The 22,515-nt window shown below is 37.3% G+C and overlaps 1 protein-coding gene across 1 annotated transcript in view; it reads left to right on the forward strand.

The window, feature by feature from the left end:
• The window catches only part of EPB41L2 (erythrocyte membrane protein band 4.1 like 2), a 280,886-nt gene that overhangs the window by 171,586 nt on the left and 86,785 nt on the right, over positions 1–22,515 (forward strand). Inside the window, exon 5 of the mRNA XM_069077330.1 lies at positions 2,391–2,433. Within this exon, the coding sequence (XP_068933431.1) occupies positions 2,391–2,433 (43 nt within the window). The remainder of the gene's footprint in view (positions 1–2,390; positions 2,434–22,515) is intronic.

Below are 22,515 nucleotides of genomic sequence, written 5' to 3' on the forward strand. Positions count from 1 at the left end.
GTAAATCTTAAAGTGCTATATTAATGGAAGTAGTTATTACTTCTCTTCCTTCCTTTTCTCCCTCTTCCCCCTCCTCCCTCTTCCTTTTCCCTTTCCCTCTGTCCTCCCCCCTTCTCCTTCTCCCCATTCTCCTTTCCCTCCCTCTTCTTTCTCTAGTACCTATTATAAGGAAGACTAAGATAAAAGATAGGAGTCTTAGACCCAATTTCTGATTTCCTAAATGTCATTTAACTCTATAATCTTTGGCTCAGTTTATTTGGAAATTGTTGGTAATAACTTACTCTACGACCAGGCTTCATGTGACCAAATCAAAATGTATGAGAGCATTTGAAGAAAATAAGAAACTGTATTCAAACAAAAGAAGATACTTTAAACTGTAGTGTAATTGATTTGTAGTTGCATATTGAGTGGAGAAGAGGCATTTTGGATTGAGAGTCAGTCTCCAAGTCTGGGAGACCTGCATTTGAGTCTTAGCTCTGTGATTACACTGATACTGTTTTCCTGGAAAAGCCACTTAATCTCTAATTACCCCATGGCAACTCTTTAAGACTTTAAATTGCCAAGCAGTTTCAGATCTTCATTGATAGCCCAAGTTTCCTCACTGGAAGTTCCCTATAGTGATGAAATCTTAGGTCTAGACTCAACCCCCATTAAAACCATCTGTAACTTCTCCTTTAGAACTTCTGACTATTTATGTGTGAAATTTTGCATAAAGCTGCATTGCTACTTATAAACTGGTGCCATTCATCTCTAAACTAGTGTGCTTTGTCCTAAAAGCCAGATGTGTTAGTCTGTGCCTCCAAAAAATCAGCTACTTATTTTTGTATAGTTTATCAGAGAATGTTCTATTTTATGGCCAGCTTAGAGAGATTTGAGGAGAGAACAATCAGTTCCAATCGTTAAATCTCTTTTTTTTACTTCATAACAATGTAGATTATTAGAAGAGAAAAGGGATATATATATATATGTATATAGGCATATATGCATATATATGCATATTTCCTCTAGTACATATGTGGATATGTATTTGTATATATATCATGTGTATATATCGTATGTGTGTATATATCGTATGTGTGTATATATCGTATGTGTATATATATCATATGTGTGTGTGTGTATACATATGTGGAGAGAAAAACAGAGAGAAGTTAGGGGTAGGTATATCTTAGATATTATTTTCAAATAATTTTAAAGATGTTTTTATTTAGTGGAGGATTATCTACTCTTTCTTTTTACCAAACAAGATATAGTTATGGGTAGGGTGCTGGCTTCTTTTACTTAATATGCCAGCTAGGTGATCATTACATGGTGATGTGCATGGTATTTAAGGTCCTCTGCTGTTTTCTTATCTCATATTAATCTGTCACCCATATTCTTTGGTTTACCCGAAGTTGAATGACATTTATTCTCCTAAGTTTACCCTATTCTGGGGTGGGATCCCTGCAGCCTCGAGAACATAAGTGGCCCTCTAGGACCTCAGGTGTGGCCCTTTGACCGAATCCAAGCTCCACAGAACAAATTCCCTTAATAAAAGGATTTGTTCTGTAAAACTTGAACTCAGTCAAAAGGCTGCACCGAGGGCCTAGAAGGCCCCATGTGGCCTTGAGGCTGCAGGTTCCCTACCCCTTCAAACTTTCTTAACTTCCCTTGGCTCAAACTTCCATTTGAATGTGAGTTTCTGGAGGTCAGGGTCTGTCTTTTGCTTCTTTTCATACCTTCAGCTCTTAGCACAGTGCCTGGCTCATACTAGTCCCTTAATAAATGTCTATTGACTGACTTACTGAATGTCCTCTTTATTGGTCTATTAAATACTTAACTAAGCTTTAATATTTAATTCAGATGCCTCCTACATGAAGCCTTCCCTCAGTTCCATTGTCAGCCACTATCCTCCCCATTTAGACTTTCTGCAACATGCAGTAAATCTACAAAGCACTTGTTTAATATTTTGTAGTAGTTAATGATGTTTTATCAGTTTCCTAGACTATAAATTTTCTAGGTCTTGTCTAAATGTTCTCTCTCCTCTAGTACCTGGCACAAGGCACAGTGTAGTCATTTAGTAAAATGCTTCAATGAATGAATCTGCAAAATTCAATTTATCCAAATCCCCTGTATGTTCTATATACCTAAATTTTGTATCTAAGGTATTTAGGCAGCATTGAATGAACACGGTATAATTATGTAATTATGAACATAGTATGAACTGATGAGCAGAAGACTTCTGAATGTTATTTCTTCTTCCTATACCTTATGTAGTTCAGCTTGATTTCAACTTTCATTAAAACATGCATGCACACATCTATGTGCTGGGCCACTATACCTTATTCCCTTTTGTGTTGGACTATCTAAGTACTAATTTTTCTTTATTTTTATTTTTTTTTTATTTAAAGAGCTGGCTGGATCCTTCAAAGGAGATCAAGAAACAAGTTCGAAGTAAGTATTTAAACACGTCAGTGGCAGAGCTATGAACTTAATCCTCATGTATCTTACAACTTATAGCAAAGTATATAAGAATCTATGTGAGTATAATTAATGAAGCTATAAATACTGTTATATGCCTTGCTTCAGTGATCGAGTGATCTTTTTCATTCAGCATTTATACAGTTTTAGAGATTTAAAATTGCAAATTGCTATATGTTTTCTTACTTTTGCTTTTTTTTAAGTCTCTTTAAGATTTTTTAGGTCTCTTTAATGATGCACATTCATGTTTAACAATTGGATATGGATACCTTGGGGAACTAAACTTGTTTCTAAAATGACAGAGGGTGTAAAGTTGTGCTGGAGTGATTTCAGCAAAAGGAGAACATATTGCATATTGAAAGTGTTAAAAAATTGTACTGGAATGTAAATTCTGGGGTTGGAATTGTCAAGACTCTGAAGCCCACATGGTCAGTAATTTTGGTCTGTCTCCCGCTATGGTCCTTCATTTGCTGGGTGCCCTAAGACTTCCTTGGTATGATGCTGAGCCTGCACCAAACCACACAGATGCTCTCTTCCCTTTCTTCACTGGTTTTTCCATTTGTGAGAACCACAGAGTACTCATGTCTAGAGCCAAAGCCAATTCTCTCTTCCCTTCCTGTGCTCTACTGAGGTCTCACTTTATCCTTTGCTTGGCTTGAGGATTACAGACTAAGGAGACCTGCCCTTCACAGGGACCCCTTATCAGGGTGGTAGATGTGAGGCTGAATGCCCAGTTCTTTTGCAGGATCCAGAAAGGAAAGAATCAGAGATGATGAGGAGCTGTGAGGGGCTGCTGTTCTGGGGCTGTATATTTGGGAAGGATCCCAGAGAATTCAGGGCTGAGGATTGGTGGCCTAGGTGCTGTAAGACTTCCAGGGGGTAATGAAAGACACATGTTTCACAGTGCATCCAACTACAAAATACTCTTCATCGTCCTGCCCTTTCTCCACTTTTTCATATTTACTCCATCAAAACACTTGAACACTACCCTTATTTTTCTTTCTTCCCACTTTCAACTTTATGAAAATTATATTCTCTTACTATTTTTTCCTTCATCTCTCTCCTTGCTCCTTGTTTTGATTCTGCTCATCCTTCCTGCTTTTCTTCTCTCCGTATGTTCTTTATCTTACCTCTACCTTTTCTCATTTTCTCCTTCCCTTTCCAGATCTGTTTTCCTTTCCTTTTTCTTATGTTTTCTTTCTTTGGGGAAGGTTTGACTTGCCCTGTTTCCAACCTGGCTCAGTTCACAACTCCCACCCTACACCCCCAACCCCAGAGGGCTTGGTGGCCCTTGCACAATGGATCTGCTTTAACTCCATTGCAGTTCAAAATGCTGACACCTACCTACCTGCACCTCCCCTGTAACAAGGATTTCTAGTGTGTACTACCACACCTGGACTTTCCTCATTTTTATATTCCTTTCTCTCTTTTTATTCTTGTGACCATTTTCTTGACTTTGGGCATGCTGAGTTTGAAATGCATATGGGACATGCAATTCTAGATGTCCAAAAGACATTTTTTCTGAGATTGGATCTCAGAAGAGAAATTAAGGCTGGATATCTCTATCTCTTTCTCTGTGTCTCTGTCTCTGTCTCTATCTCTAGCTCTGTCTTTGTCTCTATATATCTATATCTATACCATCTACCTACCTGTCTGTCTGTATCTGGGAATCATTTGCATAGAGATGATAATTGACACTGAAGGGGCTTAGAAAAGTGAGATAGTATTGTGGGAGGAGAGAAGGCTCAGGATAGAGCCTTGGGATTCTTATAGTTAATGGGCATAATCTGGATGGTGATAAAATAAAAGAGATTTAGGAGTGATCAGAGTTATAGGAGGAAGAGGAACCCTGAGAGATTCATGTCATGGAAACCTAAAGAAGTGATTTTATCCAGAGGACAGTGCTTGATAGTGGCAGAGGCTACACAGAGGTCAGATAGGATGGAAATTAAGAAAAGGCCATTATATTTGGTGATTAAGATCATTGCTGTCTTGGGTAACAGAGCTCTGGGCCTGAAGTCAGGACTGCCTGAGTTCAGATCTGGCCTTAGATAAGTATTAGCTCTGTGACCCTAGGCAAGTCATTTAACCTTAGTTTCCTCATCTGTATTATGGAGATGATAATAGCACCTGATTCCCAGGTGTTACAAGTAATAGAATGAGATAATATTTGTAAAGTACTTTGTAAACCTCAGTACTGTATAAATGCTAGCTTTTATTGTAGTTTCAGTAAAATGATACCAGAAGCCAGACTGAAGAGGTTTTAGATAAAAGGATTAGGAGATCAGGAAGTGAGTAAATTGCTTTCTCAAGAAGTTTAAAAGGAGAGAAGGAGAGAAAGGAGAGATAGAGAAAGAAAAGGAGAAAGGAGAGATAGAGGATAATATCCAGCAGAGATAGTAGAATTAAGTGAGATTTTTTTCTTGGGATCAATAGAAATGAATATATCTGTAGACAGCAAGGCAGACATTAGTAGATTTAGTGTGTGTGTGTGTGTGTGTGTGTGTGTGTGTGTGTGTGTGAGAGAGAGAGAGAGAGAGAGAGAGAGAGAGAGAGAGAGAGAGAGAGAGAGAGAGAGAGAGAGTTTACATAACAGAAATTTGTAGGGTTTGTAGGGGACAGTGCACTTGATAGAGTGCTGGGCCCAGAGTCAGAAAAACCTGAGTTCTAATTCACCCTTAGATGGGGCAAGTCACTTTAACCCTATTTGCCTCCATTTCCTCATCTTTAACATAAACTGGAGTCGGAAATGGCAAACTCCTCCAAAATCTTTCCCAAGAAAACTCCAGGAGTTTGGACACAGAGTTGGATATGACTGAAAAGTAACAAAACAGAATGCTTGGGTGATTTTTTTTTCCAGTTTTGTTCAACAAGACATATATAGGAAGTAAAGGCCTTGTTCTTTGAACTGGTCATGTCTTACCAAAATCTGGTAAAGTAAAGCTTGGATAAAGGAGCAAGAAATTTGAGTGCAGGGAACAATGTGAAGTTGGACTGATTCACTAAATGGTTGGGATAGAGAAGTGGGATTGAATATACCTGAACAGAGTTGTTGGCCTTGGAAAGAACTGAGGGGTGGAGAGATTGGTGTGCATGAAGAACAGAGTTATAAGTAATAGAGAAAAGAAGGAATGATAAAAGATTATGATGAGATAAATGAATTTCAGGACCCATGAACATAGACGTGGAATACTTGTGGATGATAGCAGGATCAAGAGTATAACCATCTCCATGTTGTTATATAAAGGAACGGGGATGTTTGAAGGAGAATCGATATATATGTTGAAGTCCTTTAGTTTAAGGGAAAAAGTTGAGGAGGAAAGAAATACTGTGACCTAGCCAGGAATTCAGTGAGGTCAGGTATGAGTTCTACTAGATGGCCACTGAGGTCTGGTCCAACTCTCAGATTCTGTGTTTCTTGTGGGTTGGTTTTTTTGACTCGTATTTGGATTATTTTTCTATGTCATACATTTCAGAGTTTTTAGGTTTTCTAAATTTTGGAAGACAAGATTCTTTCTGATTATAAACCTTTTTTTATGGTCTGGTTGTTATTGAAGTGTTCTGAGAGTTATTTTTAAGACTTTTTGCCCTTGTGGCTTGGCAAGAATAAGGAAAGTAACAAATAGGATTTGACTATTTCAAACAAATTTTGAGCCAGTTCTTTAAGTGATATCCTGAACTGTCGGAATCGTGAAACCCAAGGAGGAATAGAGCATATATGTATGTTAGCTTTCATTTCCTGCTTGTTTTGAAATCTTAGATTAAATACTGCCCTTTATTCTTTGCCCAGCTTCTGTCATCACTAATGAAAAGATTTTTAATCAGCAAGTAATAAAGGTGAATATTTAAATTTTTGAGAGGCAGTTAGAATAGTTGGCACTTTGCTTATTTATATTATTTAAATGTGTCGATGAATGCATTTTTATATTAGTACATTCCTTTAACCACATATAGTATGCAGGTTTGCATGTACTATACAAATACATATTCTACATTTATAGGTTCATTAAAATAACAGTTCAGGAACATGTGAGCTGTCAGCTCAGTAAGGCATGAGAAATTCCTCTTGACTTGGCAATATATTCTAAAAAAAGTAAGTAAATTCCCTGGTCTAAATATGGCTTTATGAACATGTTTACAAGAGATTTAGGCACATGATTAAATCCTGGAATCCATCAGACAAGGGGGTATTTAAGTGTCTTGATAACTTTCATGGAGTCAGCAGAGGATTATGGATTAATTATCAGTGTGAGAAGACTGAGGTCATGCATTGCTGTTTAATACTTATTTATACCTTGCATGTTAAAAGAAATCCTTAGAACATGAGCCAGGTGGACTTTACTGAATTTTTCTGGTTTTGACTGCATATAGATAGAGAATTTGAGAACCCATTACCCCTGTGCCATTGACATGCTGATTTGTTGATTTATCTAAGCCTTCAGGTTTGTCCCCATTGATTTCTTCCTTTTTTTCCTTTAGTGCAGTTCAGTAGTCATTGGTTCTCAGTTATTCTCTCAGACCCATTCATTTGAGCTAATCTGTTCTCACTCCTTCAACCATCACCTCATTCTGTATGACTTTATCTGCAATAAACGAAAAGGGTTGGTTTAGGTAACCCAGAACCAGCTTTCTGCCTCTGTACTGGGATTCCATATCTGTATTCCAGGTTTTCACTTCTTTTGAGCTCCAGCCCTAACATTTTCAATTGCCTATTGGATTTTCTAGCTCTTCAAACTTAGTGTGTCTAAAACTGGATGAATCATTTATACCTCTGTTCACAAATCCACATCTCTCTCCTCAACACACAAACTGATTCCTCTTCTCTCTCTTCCTTTTCTATAACTCACCAAATCTTGTCAATTTATCCTTTGTAATGTCACATACATGTTCCTTCCTTCCTGTTCTTACTGCTGGTACCCTAATCTAGGTTCTAGTCTCTTTGTCTGATTTATTACAAAATTCTTGTAGCTATTTTCTTTGACTCCACTGTTCAGTCTCTTTCAATGCATCTTGTCCAGCACTAGTTAGATGAAAATGTCACTTTCCTTGTGTAAAAATTTTTCAGTGGTTTCCTATAGTTCATAAAAAAGTTCAGACTCTAACTTAACATTTGAAACTTTCCAGAATTTGATCCTAACCTACTTTTCCTGATTTTTTAATTTTATTTTTTATCATCTCTAATATCAAGGATGTCTTTGATGAATACACAGTACAGGAAAGATTTTTGCAGAAAATTATCTTTTGTAGATCTCATCTTTCATTACTCATTATATAGAAGGATTAAATGCAATTATCTTTATGGCTGAGTGCAAACAGTTGGCTTGGTAGAGCAAAATGCAACCTTTAAGACCCTCCTCTAACAAGAAGCCTCCTATGTATATTATAATGTTTTATAGGATTTTGTAATTGTAAGGGTGACAGCGATAATTTTAGTTAACATTACTCCAAGGATTAATGTTAGAGAAAGTCTAAAAGATAAGGGACACATGAAACCCAAATTGAACAGAGATTCCTGATGAATGTTGAGGTTCTCCAGATAGTTCTGTTTGCAGATGAAATTGTATTTTGTGATGCCAAGCACCAGAAAACTAAAGGACCTTCTCAGGGATATCTGTAGTGACTCTAGATATCAGTCTAATAATCTAGAGAGGGAGAACAAAATCAATCAAGGATTGTTCATTTTATTTTAAGAAGTTGGAAGGGCAATTAGTCTACCATTTGTCCAGGACAGGCATGGCAGATGAATAAGGTTATGTGCTCAGAAGTGAGTAGCAGTGGGAAATCATGCTGGATCATATTTGGGAAATCAAGTTGTAGTTGTAAAAGGCATCAAAGATTTGTAAGCAGAAAAGATATAATAGATGAATAGAATGTGTGCTGTTCAACAATAAAATAGAAAAAGAAGCAGATCTACTAAGCAATGTGGCCAAGAATTACATTGATTAGAACCAATGTAAGGATTGCCCTCATTGATGACATCAGAAACACATTGACACATCTTTCAGTGTTCCCCTGCATAAGTCCTGTATTTCAGCCAGACTGATGTTCCTACTCTTTCCTCAAATACACTTTGCCTATTTCTACCTTCTAGGGGGCAACTAAATGGTGCAGTGAATAGAGCTCTGGGCCTGGGGAAGAACTGAGTTCATATATGGCTTCAGACACTTACTAGCTGTGTGACTGGGCAAGTCACATAACCCTGTTTGCTTTAGTTTCCTTATCTGTAAAATGAGCTGGAGAAGGAAATGGCAAACTACTCCAATATGTTTGCCTAGAAATTCCCATATGGAGTCATGAAGCATTGGACAGGACTGAAAAACAACCACGATGTTTCTGCCTTCTTGCTTTTGCTTATGCTGTTCCTCCTGTCTGGAATAAAAACCCTCTTCTATTCCTCTCGTCTGGATTTTACCAATCCTTTAAAGCTCTGATTAAGTCCCACTACCCCTTAACTCTTAGGCCACTGATAGTTGTATTCAATTCAGCAAATACTCTTTGACATCCTACTGTTTGCCAGACTCCTATTCACTTGAGAGAGAGAGAGAGAGAGAGAGAGAGAGAGAGAGAGAGAGAGAGAGGAGCCAAATAGCCAATCCCGTCAAGAAGCTTACATTGTACTTAGGCATTGAAACCTACATTATAGATAAGCCATTCCATTTAGGAGTCAATGATAAAGCTAATGAACCACCCTTATAGTCAAGAACTGGCTTCAGATCCAGCCTCTCTGACATATATGCCACCTATGTGACTGTAAGCAAATGATTTAACCTTTCAGTGCCCTAGGCAGCACTCAAGACTACACATTGCAAAACAATTGCTAATCTGATCTTTGAAGATGGATAATATTCTTCATATAGTTAGCAGAATGCTTTATACATAGAAGGCATTTAATAAATGGCTCTAATTTTGGTATTTAGAAGATTTGTTGATAAGTCTGATGCCAAACATTAAAGTAAGCTTTAAATATGATTTAAAATTTACAGTGTGGCTAATGGTCTCCTTTTTGAGAGAAGTAATATTGATGTTTTCTTATTGATCTGTTTATCTATGACAGTCAAATGAATCAGAGTTCACTTGTGTAATAGGTTCAGTTATATTTGGGGCATTTTGTATTTCTTGGCTGGTAGATGTAAGGACCTAGAATCAAATGTTGAGTTATTCTACAGGTCTTCTAGGAAACATTAGTTTTTTAATGTAATGTTTTGCTAACTGCAAGCCGGTTAGGTTAGAGAATTGGTCAGGCACTTCCAGAGAAGGGAGCCATTGAAGTCTTTCAGAGAGGTAAACAAGACAACTCTAAGGTCAGTACAGAAGTCCTGAAAACTCAAAGGAAGAATCTTTGGAGACCAGTGGGGAAGGTCCTTTCTTATACTGACCTACCTGCCTACTGGGGACCATGTGGTCCAAGACCACAAAGCCTAGACCACCATGACTGTAGCCCTGAAGCCTGTCATCACAGTGCTGCTTCCAGTAAAGGTTTCCAGCCGAGTACTTTTTTGTTTAGGAAAATACTCCTTGGTAAGCCTCCTAATCAAATTCCTTTCTGATATCCAGCTGACTCCTGGTTCATTGTCAGAAGTGAAGTAACAGACAGATAAATTATTTCTTACTTTTTCTTGGTGTAACTACTGGTTCTTAGGTCGATGAGTGTTTTTTGTGGGTTTGTTTTACCTGGGTGCAACTTACTGGGTGTAACTATCCTTCCAATATAGATTCATAATGGAAGAATACTTTCATCATGCTTTATTAATAATTAATTTCTGTTAATATTATATTAATTAATATTAATCAACAGTTTCCTCTCATAAGGAGAGTGGAGTATATTTGACCACCCTAATCTCTTAAAGGGTGTTTGATAAACAGCAACAATCAATTAAATATCCTTCCAACAGTCAGCAACACTATCCTGTAAGGATAATAAAACAATTTTATTATTGTCATACTTGACAAAGATGAGATTCAGATCCAGATTCCCCTGACTCCAGATATTAGTGTCTTTCCACTGTACTGTGTGTTTGTATCCTGAGTATCTCTCACAGGCTTTGTACATGGTAAATCTGAATAAATGTTTATTGAATGTAATTGTTGAATAGCTTTAGAATGGAGGCCAAAAGAGACAGGGAGCAGCACTTTAGACAGTCGTGTCGTTACCTGATTGGACCACATGGAAGCCACTATAAAAAGATAAGAATCTGTTATTGAAGACTTCTGGGGAAAAAGTTTCTATGACTTGACTCTAATTATCTATATGTATTTGTATATGTGTCTTTCTGTTTATTATGTAGAACTTTTATTTGTCTTCATATATAATGTAAAATATATACAGGTATAAAAAACTGATAATGTCTAGATGTGACTATGTACATATAGGATATACCCATCACTTTTTATATCTCTTATCTACTCACCATATTTGAATTTATATCCAGGTTCCTTGTGTCTCTGTCTTTTCTCTCCAACAACTCTTTCTGTGACTTGGGGGCAGGGCCATATCACATCAGGCCAAGCACAGCACTTACATAGTGGACCTTTAATAAATGTTTGCTGAAACTAATAAATATAAAAGCCAGTGACAGAGAAATGGCCTTCTGCCAGCCCATATCTAAATGGTGGTACATTTTGTTTCCCATTGGCACTATTAGCATTTCACACAGATGGAAATCTCAAGAAGCATAAATACTACATACAGTAAATTGTGCCTTACAAGTCCAGAAAACAGTTAATCTACTATTCACTTTTTAAAGGGATTTGTGAATTTTTAAAAGGAACCTAATGGGGTTAGCACATAAAACTTTGAACCAATTTTAGACTAACAAGGGAACTTATAGTCCAATGCATTCATTTCCCACGTGTGAAAATTGAGACAGAGAGGTTAAATAACATATAGTCATACAGCTTGTTAGAGGCAGAAACAACTAAGAACCCATGTCCCCTTTTCCCCCTAGCCTTGTGTTCTTTCTATTCTTAACACATTGCTTTGCCAATAAATTATAAACAACTCAAAGCATTTATACATGAGTTGCCTACAAGAGACCTGACACATTCATAGAAGCCATTATATAGGGTCCCTTAAGGAATTCTGAAAAAGTACTTTGCTAATAATGGGACAGATATTTGGGGGGCTTAAATAAGAGAAACATTATGTACCTGTCTTTCCTAAGGTTGCAAGTAGCAGATCATGTAGCCTGTCTCTTTCCGTTTCTCTTTTGTCTCTCACTTTGTGTTTGTTATTTTCCTTCTCCTTTTTTCTCTTTCTTTCCTTCTTTTCTCCCTCTTTTTGTCCTCCCTCTTCTTCTCTCTCTCCCCTCTCTCAGTGGCATAGGGATAAGAATTGGTTATTGGTGACCAGATTGATCAGGACTGGGGAGATGAGGCCTCTGGTGTTTGTGATCTCTTTCAGGAGGTACTTGGTGGATACTTTCAATTTCTATTTACTTTTTGGCTCTAGAATGTTAGGGCAGTTTTCCTTTATAATTTCTTGAAAGATGATATCTAGGCTCTTATTTGAACATGGCTTTTAGGTAGTCCAATAATTCTAAAATTATTTCTCCTCAATCTGTTTTCTAGGTCAGTTGTTTGTCCAGTGAGATATTTCACATTTTCTTCTATTTTTCATTCTTTTGGTTTTGTTTAATTGTTTCTTGATGTCTCATGGAGTCATTAGCTTCTACTTGGCCAGTTCTAATTTTTAAGGAGTTCTTTTCTTCAGCAGATTTTTGTGCCTCTTTTACCATTTAGCCTATTGTATTTTAAAGGTGTTATTTTCTTTGGTATTTTTTTGGTGCCTCTTTTATAAAGCTATTGACCCTTTTTTCATAATTTTCTTGCCTTACTCTCATTTCTTTTCCCAGATTTTCCTCCACATTTCATATTTGATTTTTAAAGGTTTTTTTTTTTTTTTTAGTTCTTCTAGGAGTTCTTTTTGGTTCTGAAACCAATTTGTAATTTTTCTTTGAGGCTTTGGATGCAGCAGTTTTGACTTTGTTGTCCTCTTCTGAGTTTGTGTTTTGATCTTTCCTGTCTCCATAGTAACTTTCTGTGGTCAGGTTCTTTTTTGTTTGTTAAGCAAACAAACAGCTCATTTTCCCAGACTGTTTCGTGACTTTTAACTTTATTTTGAATTGAACTCTGTTCCTTGGGTGGAACAGGCACCATGTTCCAGGCTTCAGATTTTTTGTGCATCTTTTTTTTTTTTATTTGCTTTTTGGAGGGGGGAAAGTAGGGCAATTGGGATTAAGTGACTTGCCCAAGGTCACACAGCTAGTTTTTGTGTTTAGTGTCTGAAGCTGGATTTGAACTTGGGTCCTCCTGACTCCAGGGCCGGTGGTATATTCACTGTGCCACCTAGCTGCCCTTCAGTGTACCTATTTTCAAAGTTAGTTCTGGAGGCCTTTCAGTTTTCAGTTCTTCCAAGGTGGTCTGATCTAATTAGAGCTGTGTTTACTACTCTCCTGGCCTGTACTCTGGTCTGTGAGCAACCACAAGTGTTTTTTTTTTTTTCCTAGTGGAATTGCGACCAGGGTCCCTGCTCCTGTGCAGCTATAATCTCTAGTTTCCTCCTCCTTGCTCTGGGACTACATCCCAGATCGGGGTGTGGGCCAAGCAATAGAGCTTTGCACCCAGTGCCAGTGAAAGAACCCCTGTAATCTTCTGTACAATCATCTAAGCCCCTTAGAGTCCATGGATTGAGAGCTCTGATATGAACATGCTGCTATATAGTTGCCTGCAAGTCCTACCACTGGTTTGCTGCCTCTGAACTGTGCTCCACTTTCACCCTTGTGCCACAGACCCTTCCTGCTGACCTTCTAAGCTGTCTTGATCTGAAATTTTGAGGCGTTATTTAAAGTTGTTTGGGAAGGATTTTGGGACAGCTCAGATGAGTCCCTGCTTTTTCTCTTGTCATCTTGGTTTCAGGCATCTGGTATCTGCCATCTTTTAACCTATACAGATATCTTGAAAGTCACCCTCAAAGCTATTTTTCAGTAAGACACCCAACATCACCAGGTAGAGCTAAGACTGAATCAGTATTGATATGTCTCGCGCAAGGTTTGAAAAACACATCCCCTTTGTTATCACCAGCCTCTGATAAAGTTATATGTACACTGTAACACTGGGGTCTTATCACAAAATTAAAAGCCCCTGTATCTCTTCTCTTTCATTTTTCAAGGAGTTACACAGAGTGAAACATTTTTAACAGTTTTCTCCCTTGCTTCCACACCTCTAACAAATCCCCCAATCCCCATTTTCCTTGACTCCTCCTGTTCTAACTAGTCAAACTAAGGAGGTAAGTATATGTAGGAGCAACATTGCTTAGTAATAAATAGATAGATATCCTGTCTGCCCCATGCTCACCCCCACCTCTCCCTTGTAGACAGACGTGAACACAGATGTGTACCTCATGGAGTTCAGTAACATCATCTTTATTTACTAGGATAAAAGTTGACAATATTTCTTTCCTTTTTTTTTTTTTTTGGTGAGTCTTAAAATTCACAATTCTAAGAGTGTCTTGTTTTTGTTTCCAGATTCAGAATATAATAGTCTTATCTCACCTCATTAACACTAATAGAATTTTTCTTTAAATTCTTTCTCACCAAAATTGTTTCTCATCATACAGCTAATAGAATCAATGAATAGAGGCAGATTGTATGAGGACCAGATGAACTGGGATAATGTCTGTATATGGAATGTGCTACTAAGCATCTTCTTGGTGTGATAAATGCAGTGTTAGCCTTAGAATCAGGGAAACCTGGGTTTGAGTCCTGCCTCAGATACTAACTAACTATGACAATGAGGGCAGATCACTAAAACGCTATGAGATTCCGTTTACTCATCTGTAAAGTGGGGATAAAATAATACCTTTCTCAAAAAGTTGTAAGGATCAAATGAGAGCGTAAAGTGTTTTGCAAACCTTTAAGTAGTAGATAAATGTCAGCTGTTATTGGTAGTTCACTAGGACAGGAACTGTTTTTATTTTGTCTCTGTCTCTAGCCCTCAATGTGGTGCCTGGCACATGAGAGACACAATAAATACTTATTGGATTGAATCGAGATATAGATATGGAATGTGGAACTGACAAAGCCCTCCACAGCATTGCACAGTTGGTGGTACAAAAACCAACTAAAGGAAAGTAAGGAGTGACTTAAAAAAATATGGACAGAAAAATATTAAGTTAAGTTCATAGAGGGTTTGAAAAAACAAAAGCATACAGAAATGTTAAATTTCTTCTTGGGGATCAATCTTATCACCACCCAAGGAAAAAAAATATTTTAGTTGTTCAGGAGTATAATTGAACTTTTAAGATCTTTCTTCTTCTTTTTAGCCTTATCTTTAACCCACATACTATTCCACAACTGTGAGCCAAACTATGGAAATAACCTATAAATAGTAGAAAGACAACAAGCTAGCCTTTATGTGAGTCAGACAGTGACCCTCCAGTATGGAGAGGATGAATCTGACTCCCCAGTGGGGATGCCATGAATCATGTTAATTGTACAATGTTGGGTTTTGCTTTTTTCCCCCTCATTAAGAATGTGTCTCATGTTGCTTCTGAAGTATTTTTGAGGTAACAATCCTCAACAAAACGCTGAACTTTTTCAGTGTGGTACACTGACTAGTACCAGTAGGAGACAGAAAGTCCTGTCAGGAACAAATTTTTTTTGCCAGAACAAATCTACTTTACTTCAAGATGCTCAGAATGTCATTATTTCCAAATAAACTCTCTGTTTAAATCCATAATAATCAGCCTTTAATAATTTTTCCTGTTGCTGTGGCAAGAATAGGTTAGATTGCCTTCAGAAAACTTTCTCAATGAATTAAACTTTTCCCATCTTTTTAATACTAATGTTTTAATTGTGATTGTTGATAGACACTTGTAGTCTCCAAAGAATTAAAAATCATCATTGAACAAAGAATAGTGGATGTGAGCAGGTTGTGACACCTAATAAAAAAAATACCAAAGCTAGAAATGTATGAGAAAAAACATCAACTAAATGAAGAGTGTAACAGGTAGAGAGCACACATACTCCACTTTTATTCTGGTCAAGGCAAACTGAGGAAGATCCTTAGTATGATGGATGTAGGAAACTTATGTATAAAACCCAAAGGAGAACATGGACAAGAATTGGCCAATATGGGCAGACATGACTGAGTTTAGATCTTCTTGGTTGAAGGTAATATTCACCTTGAAAAGATTACATGTTCAGTAACTGGGAAAAAGTAAAATACTAAACAAAAACAATAATTTAGAAAAGAAAGAACAGTGATAAAAGATGATAGAAAAAAGCTGAAAAAAATTACATGTCCACTTCAGTATGCTAATACTGAGCCAAATATTCAAAGCATTTGCTCTGTTTTCTACACTTTTTGACCAGTTAGAAGTAAATGATGATAAGGGAAGTATTATTGATATTCTCCATGACTGTAGATGAACAATTTGTAATTTCTATCTGAAAGTGTTAACTGGGGCTGACTAAGAAGTTGAGTGACTTATCCATGGTTATACAGCTAATATATATGTCAGATAGGACTTGAACCTGGGTTCTTCTGACTTCAAGGTTGGCCCTATGTCCCTTTCTCTTGTACAAACCTTAAAATACTACACAAATGTGAGATTATTGTAATTATTAAAAAGTAAAGATTGGACCAGATTATCTCTAATGTCATAAAAATTTAAGGAAGATACATTTTCCCCTTAACTCTCCTTCCCTTTAATGCATTGGCCCCACATAAAATAAATGCATAATTTTGTTAGTTCAAGACCACAGATTGATTGTTATATTTGTCCTTTTCTGTTGTTCTTAAAACATCCTTTCTTCCTTTCTTTTCATGAGTGCGCACTGTATGTGGGATACATCATCCATCCTAGCATCTCTTTCAAGTAAATCTAGGATCAAAAGGAGCCTTTGATCTTCAGGTTTAAGGCAGAGGTTTTGCAGCATTGATAGGCCAGTCTTATAGAGGTAGTCAGTGTGAACAAAGGCCCATTCAATTACAGTGGGAAGAATGGGATTGTTTTCTTCCAGTGTTTTTGTTTTTTTTTTGGGGAGGGAGGGGTGGTTGGAGAGGCATTTGAAGTTGAGTGGCTTACCCAGGGTCACATAGCTAGTAAGCATCTGAGACTGTATTTGAACTCAGTTCTCCTGACTCTAGGGCTGGTGCTCCATCCACTACTAAGCCACCCAACTGCCTCTCTCTCAGTGTCTTAAGGATTTCGGGATAAGTAGACTTTGTTCTGCTTGGTCCTAGAGGACAGATCTAAGACCAGTGAGATAAAGTTAAAGAGAATGAGATTTATTCTTTATTTTAATAATAATAATAACAATCATTTACGTAGTACATATTCTGTACTAGTCACTATGCTAAGTGTCTTACAATTATTCTTTCATTTGGAGGTGCTATTATCACCCCCATTTTACAGAGGAGGAAACTGAGGTTGAGTGACTTGCCCAGGATCACCAGCTGACTCCAGGCCTGACACCCCATCCACTGTAACACCTAGCTGCAGCATCTAATAAATTAAGTTGGTCAGTAGTGGGCATCAAATGATCATTTGTCAGGGATGTTGTAAGGGGGTTAAGGGAAAAGGCTTGTTTAGAGGTTATACTTGGCAACAATGCCTGGTCATGAGACTGTGCTAAGTAGACTCTGTTAAGTTAAATATGTCCTTTCCCTTCAAGTTATATAGCAAGGGCTATTTCATAACTCATTTCATTTTATAATTAAAAAAATATATCACAGACAAGTCTTGTTTTCTGTCTCATCCTCAAAAGGTAACTTTTTTGGATCAGATAAAGTCTATTCCTCCTTAGAAGTTGTATTTTGTTCAATCCTAGCTGAGTCAGATCCTCTATTATTTTTTTTCCATTTGGCTTTTGTGGTGGGCTTAGCTGAAAAACATGAAGTAATTGCCCAATTTTCAGAAAGAGAAGGCATATTTTTATTAGTTCATCTTTTCCATTTTCCTCTTTCTTTTAGCTCCTAGATTCCCTGACTCCATTTAATATTCAACTCAACCATCACCTCTTCCTGGAAGCATTTTATGGTACCCCCAGATGCTAATATCACCTCTTTTGAAGTTACCTTCCCTCTATTGTGTATTTGTTTTGTATGTTCTGATTTACATATGTTGTCCTTCCTCTGTGAGATGAAAGCTTATTGACTGCAGAGACTCTTTGCCTTTTTTCTTTGTATCTCCAGAGCTTAGCACAGTTCCCAGCCTGCTTAATAAATACTTACTGATTGATTGACTATATAGGAATCCTGTAATTCACAAACCAGGACTAATTTCACAAGACAGTTAAAGCTTCTGTAACAATGAATGTACAGGCTTACTTTTAGCATGCTGCTATGTAACATTTAGGGAATATTTCCCTGTCAAAACTGGCATAACTCAGACGTGTCCAAGTAAATGTTATTGTCGTGGTTGTTTTGGTTTTGGATACCTTTCCAGGCTGGAATGGCAATGACCACTCATAGGTCTGACCTCACTACTGATCTTCACAGCAGTTTTGTGTCCTGTTCCATTTCTGGGCTTGCTATATTGGGGCCGGATTTAGTGCAGACACTTGATTGACTTAGCCTATTATAACTCAGAACTCCTGAGCTCAAGAGTTCCATCATTCTCATCCTCCAGTAGGCAACTACATCGTCATGCTCAAACGTCTTAGCACTGTTGGATCAAACTCTCTTCCGGTGGCCCAAAAGCTTGTTGTCAAAGATGAAAAAAGAATAGAAAATATCACCTCTGATCTAGGGATTTTTTCCCAGTTGTATATGGGTGGTCCTTATATACAGCCATTTTATAACTTGTGTTAATTTTTTAAAAGCTTTAGTAATTTATTGATGGAAGTGGAATAGAGTTTTTATAATAAATCTATCATGGCTAAATGAAGGCTGTCTGGTTGTTGAAAAAGACTATTCTTTTTCATGAACTGCCATTATGTACGGATTCCAAAAACTAAGGTTCTTTCCAGGAATGTGGCTTATGGGGAAAACAAGGCATGGATTTATAATCCAGTATCTTTGGTGAAAGAGGAAAGAAGCCTCTTTCTTCATGTGATTCTTGAGTCTGTTTAGACATGATTCATCTATTGAAAATATCAACTTGTTTCCAGTCTGGAGTTTGCTTAGGAAGAAACAGTCTTTAATGAATTACCCTTTAATTCTCTATTTAAAACAAGATTCTTCAGATGAGAGAGGCCCAGTGATTAGGAATGACACTGGAATTTGAGTGAATGAGATGAACAAATTCCGTTTCAGACTAAGAGCTCTAGCTTACTCTAATATGAAAAAGCAATTGCAATCTTTGTGGAAGAGCTCCATCTGTGAAACTGATAAAGGAAAGTAGATATAGAAAATGCTTGTTTTTCTTTAGTTCGAGATAATTTTTATCCTATTTTTAGTTCTTAAAGCAGTCTTTTGTCTTTTCTATATCTGTATCTACTGTCGTTCTTCAGCTTCTTCCTGGTGGTTGTTGTGGTGTGCTAAACATCCACGTTTCATAGAGCAAGGCTTAGGTTAAGTTATGACTTAGAAAAAGTGTTGTGTTCCCCCAGTCCACCTTTTCATTTTGTTGTTAACAGTGGACTCTGAATTTGACTTTTCTATTAAAAATCCAATCTGTTAAAAGAAGGGAAGGTTAGGGTTGCTCCTTTGAGATTGTGACTCCAGTTTGATAAGACAAGGAGGTTGTTTTCCAGGCCATTAATAGGGTTTGCTCTGGGCCCATGTATACAGAACAGCAGTTTTATTTTGATCTTATACTCCTATATAGGATGTGCTGTCCTACTGAGAGGACAGATGTGAGTCTGCCATACTGGTGAAGGGAGAAGAAAACCTAGGAGCCTGGGCAATTTTACCTGCATATGTAGTAGTGATGACTGCTGTGAAAATTGTGTTTGTTAACTTGGTAAATGTAACACTATCTCCCTTATCCTGTCAGCAAGAAACAGATCTGAAGGTTCAGGTCAGGGGCATGTCTAGAAATCAAAACTTCTGTTACCCTGTACCAAGTAAGGTAGCAATGACTCAGATTTTTAGATAAGAAAGGGAGGGATCAGGGTGGCTAGGTGGTTCAGTGAATAGAGTACTGGCCCTGGAGTCAGGAGGACCTGAGTTCTAATGTGGCTTCAGACACTTAACATTTACTAGCCGTGTGACGTTGGGCAAGTTACTTAACCCCAATTGCCCTGTCCTTCCCCCTCCAAAAAGCACACACAAAAAGGGGAGTGATCTTAGAGACAGTCAAGCACAACCCTTTCTTTGACAGGTAAGGAAACTGATACCCAGAGAGACTTGCCCAAGGTCACACAGCTAGGAAGTGACTGAGCTAGAACCACAATTATAAATCTAGAGCTAGAAGGAAACTCAGAGGCCATTGAGTTCACCCTCACATGGCATCATTTTATAGAGGAGGAAAATGGGACCAAAGGGGTTTTAAGTAATTGCTCATGGTCTACATAGGTATTAGGGGGAGATGGAGATTTGAACCCAAGTTCTTTGACTCTAGAGCCCTTTTTACTATACTTCTAGAAGTCAGGTCTCTTCGCTGTCATACTATGGGAGTTTCTTTTCACCCGTGCTATTTTTCAATCACTTATGATGTCTTATTATTTGGATAATGGCATTAGGGCATTAAAATCACTGTTCTATATTTGAAATACTCTGTTTGGTATTGATATGGAAAGTGCTTTATTTATTATATTCCATATCCTTCCATTCTCTTCAAGCAGCTATTTTACCACCTAAATTGGGGAAAAAACTAAATCTCTGGGTACTGACAAGGCAGAAATTCTGTCTTACAGTTTGGTAAGAATAATTGAAAATGGGGGGTAACATTTGGACATCTTTCTCAAAATTAGGTTGAGAATGGGAGAACAGTGCAGAAAAGTATACAGGTAAACATGGTGACCCCACACAGGCTTAGTGAAATATATCCAGTGGGATTAATTTTAAAGGAAAACCTGACTGTTATTTACCATGAGGGTGATTTGAAAAAGCAAAACAACTCCATGCACTGTAGAAATAGAGATCAAGATAGAAATTAGATTTGTAATTCCACTGGTATTGGGAACCCTCAGGTGAGGAAACTCCTAACTAATACAGATCAGGGTCTTCTTTTGTACCTCGTTTAGAGTAGATGTGTCAGACATGCCACCCACAACATGCCTGAGGCCTCCCGAACCAGATTAAAATTTAGCCAAATGTAACAGTTAGCAAAATATAAATAATATTAATATGTGGTTTTCTAAGTCACTTATGTTCCCATAGGGATCCTCATATGGTTTAGTGACTCTTGTTTCTATTTGAGTTTGACACCATAGGGTCAGAATCCTGAGAAGTTAAAAGGATTTAACTGGTCTTCTCCACTGTGTTTCAATCCACAAAGAGGCTTAACAAATTCTTAGCCTGTTTTCATCACTTCATTAATTCACTAACATATTAAATATGGTGACATGCCCCTTGAAAGTAAAGAATGAGAATTAATATTTGCATATTTAGAGCTTCATAGGCACCGTGATCATACTCTCATAATTCATACTCAATGAAAATCAGGATTAAATTGGAAATAATCATTTCTTTAGACAGGTTTCTAAAGAAATGATCTCATGTTAAAGATAAAAAGAGCTTCAAGATTGCATGTTTATTTTTTTACACAGATGAGAAACCTACTTTAAGGAAAAGATAAGAATGATTTGGGAGTTGACAGTTTTGTTAAAATAGAATGCTTCTGAGGTTTTTGGTGCTTAAAGCTACTCTAGAGAACATAGGTTTCATTAATCCTCTTGTCACCCTGTTTCTTTCTGTTAATTTATTGGTAAACATTTTATCATAATTAGTATCTAAGTGAATGTTTGTTCATTCTCTGGTCTGAATTATTACAAAGTTTCAGTTGTTGAAATAGAAATTAATGAGACTTCACTGGACATAAATTTTGAAACACTGTGCATGAGGAGTGTAGATATGCTGACACCATCATTTTCCCAATTATGAGATGATTGAATACTTCAGTAGCACTTTTATATCAGTTAGTCACTTTTAAATTTTAGAAGTGTCTGCTCGATACCTGATAGATGTCTGGTTGTTAGCTCTGGCTAATTATTATTATTTGATGCTTTATAAACAAGGGATGGAAGATTTCTTTAGAATATTTGTTTCAGGTCATCTCTGTACCTTGAACAGGATTTCTCTCTGTTATATCCCCGGCAAGGAGACATCTAGTCTCCACTCAAAGATTTCTAGTCATAAGTGGCTTGCTGCTGTACCTTCTAAACAGTCCATTCCACTGGGCAGTTGCATATAGAGTCAAAAAGACTCATCTTTTTGAGTTCAAATCTGACCTCAGATACTAGCAGTGTGACCCTGGGCAAATCACTTAACCCTGTTTGCCTCAGTTTGTTCCTTTGTAAAATGAGTTAGAGAAGGAAATGGCAAATCATTCCAATATGTTTGCCAAGAAAACTCCAAATGGGGTCATAAAGAGTCAAAAATGACTCAACAGTCACAACAAGGTTAGGAAATGTTGCCTTATACTGAGCTAAACTTTCTACCCATTCCTCATAGCTCTGTCTTGGGAACAAGTAAAACAAATCTGATCTCTCTTTCAAATATCTACCCTTTACACATTTATTGTCTCCCTCTTAAATCAATTTGCTGGTCTTAACATCCTGGGATCCTTCATCTGGCCTTTGAAAGGCAAGATTTTGATTCTATGTTGTAAAGCCACACATAAGCAGCTTTCCAGAGGACGGCTGCTGTGAACAGCTTTCAAGATTCTGATTACATAGTATAGAGAACTCTCTATTTATTCAATAACAAATCAGAGCAAAACATTCACAGAAAATCAAAATACAGCATTCATAATATTACAGCTTGTCACAGAAAATCAAAATACAGCATTCATCTTGTCACAGCTCAACAACTTATCACTAAAATGGCCACATAGTTTTCATCAAAGTGGTCACATAGTTTTAAACAAAGTACAGTCATTTAGTAATTCAATGATTCAATTGTCCTTAAGGAGGCTCCGTAAGGGACACAAAGTACAAAAGTCAAAGT

The sequence above is a fragment of the Petaurus breviceps genome, unplaced genomic scaffold (assembly GCF_028583685.1).
Source record: "Petaurus breviceps papuanus isolate PSGF00001 unplaced genomic scaffold, PetGlider_PUasm1.0 90977, whole genome shotgun sequence".
Lineage (NCBI taxonomy): Eukaryota > Metazoa > Chordata > Mammalia > Diprotodontia > Petauridae > Petaurus > Petaurus breviceps.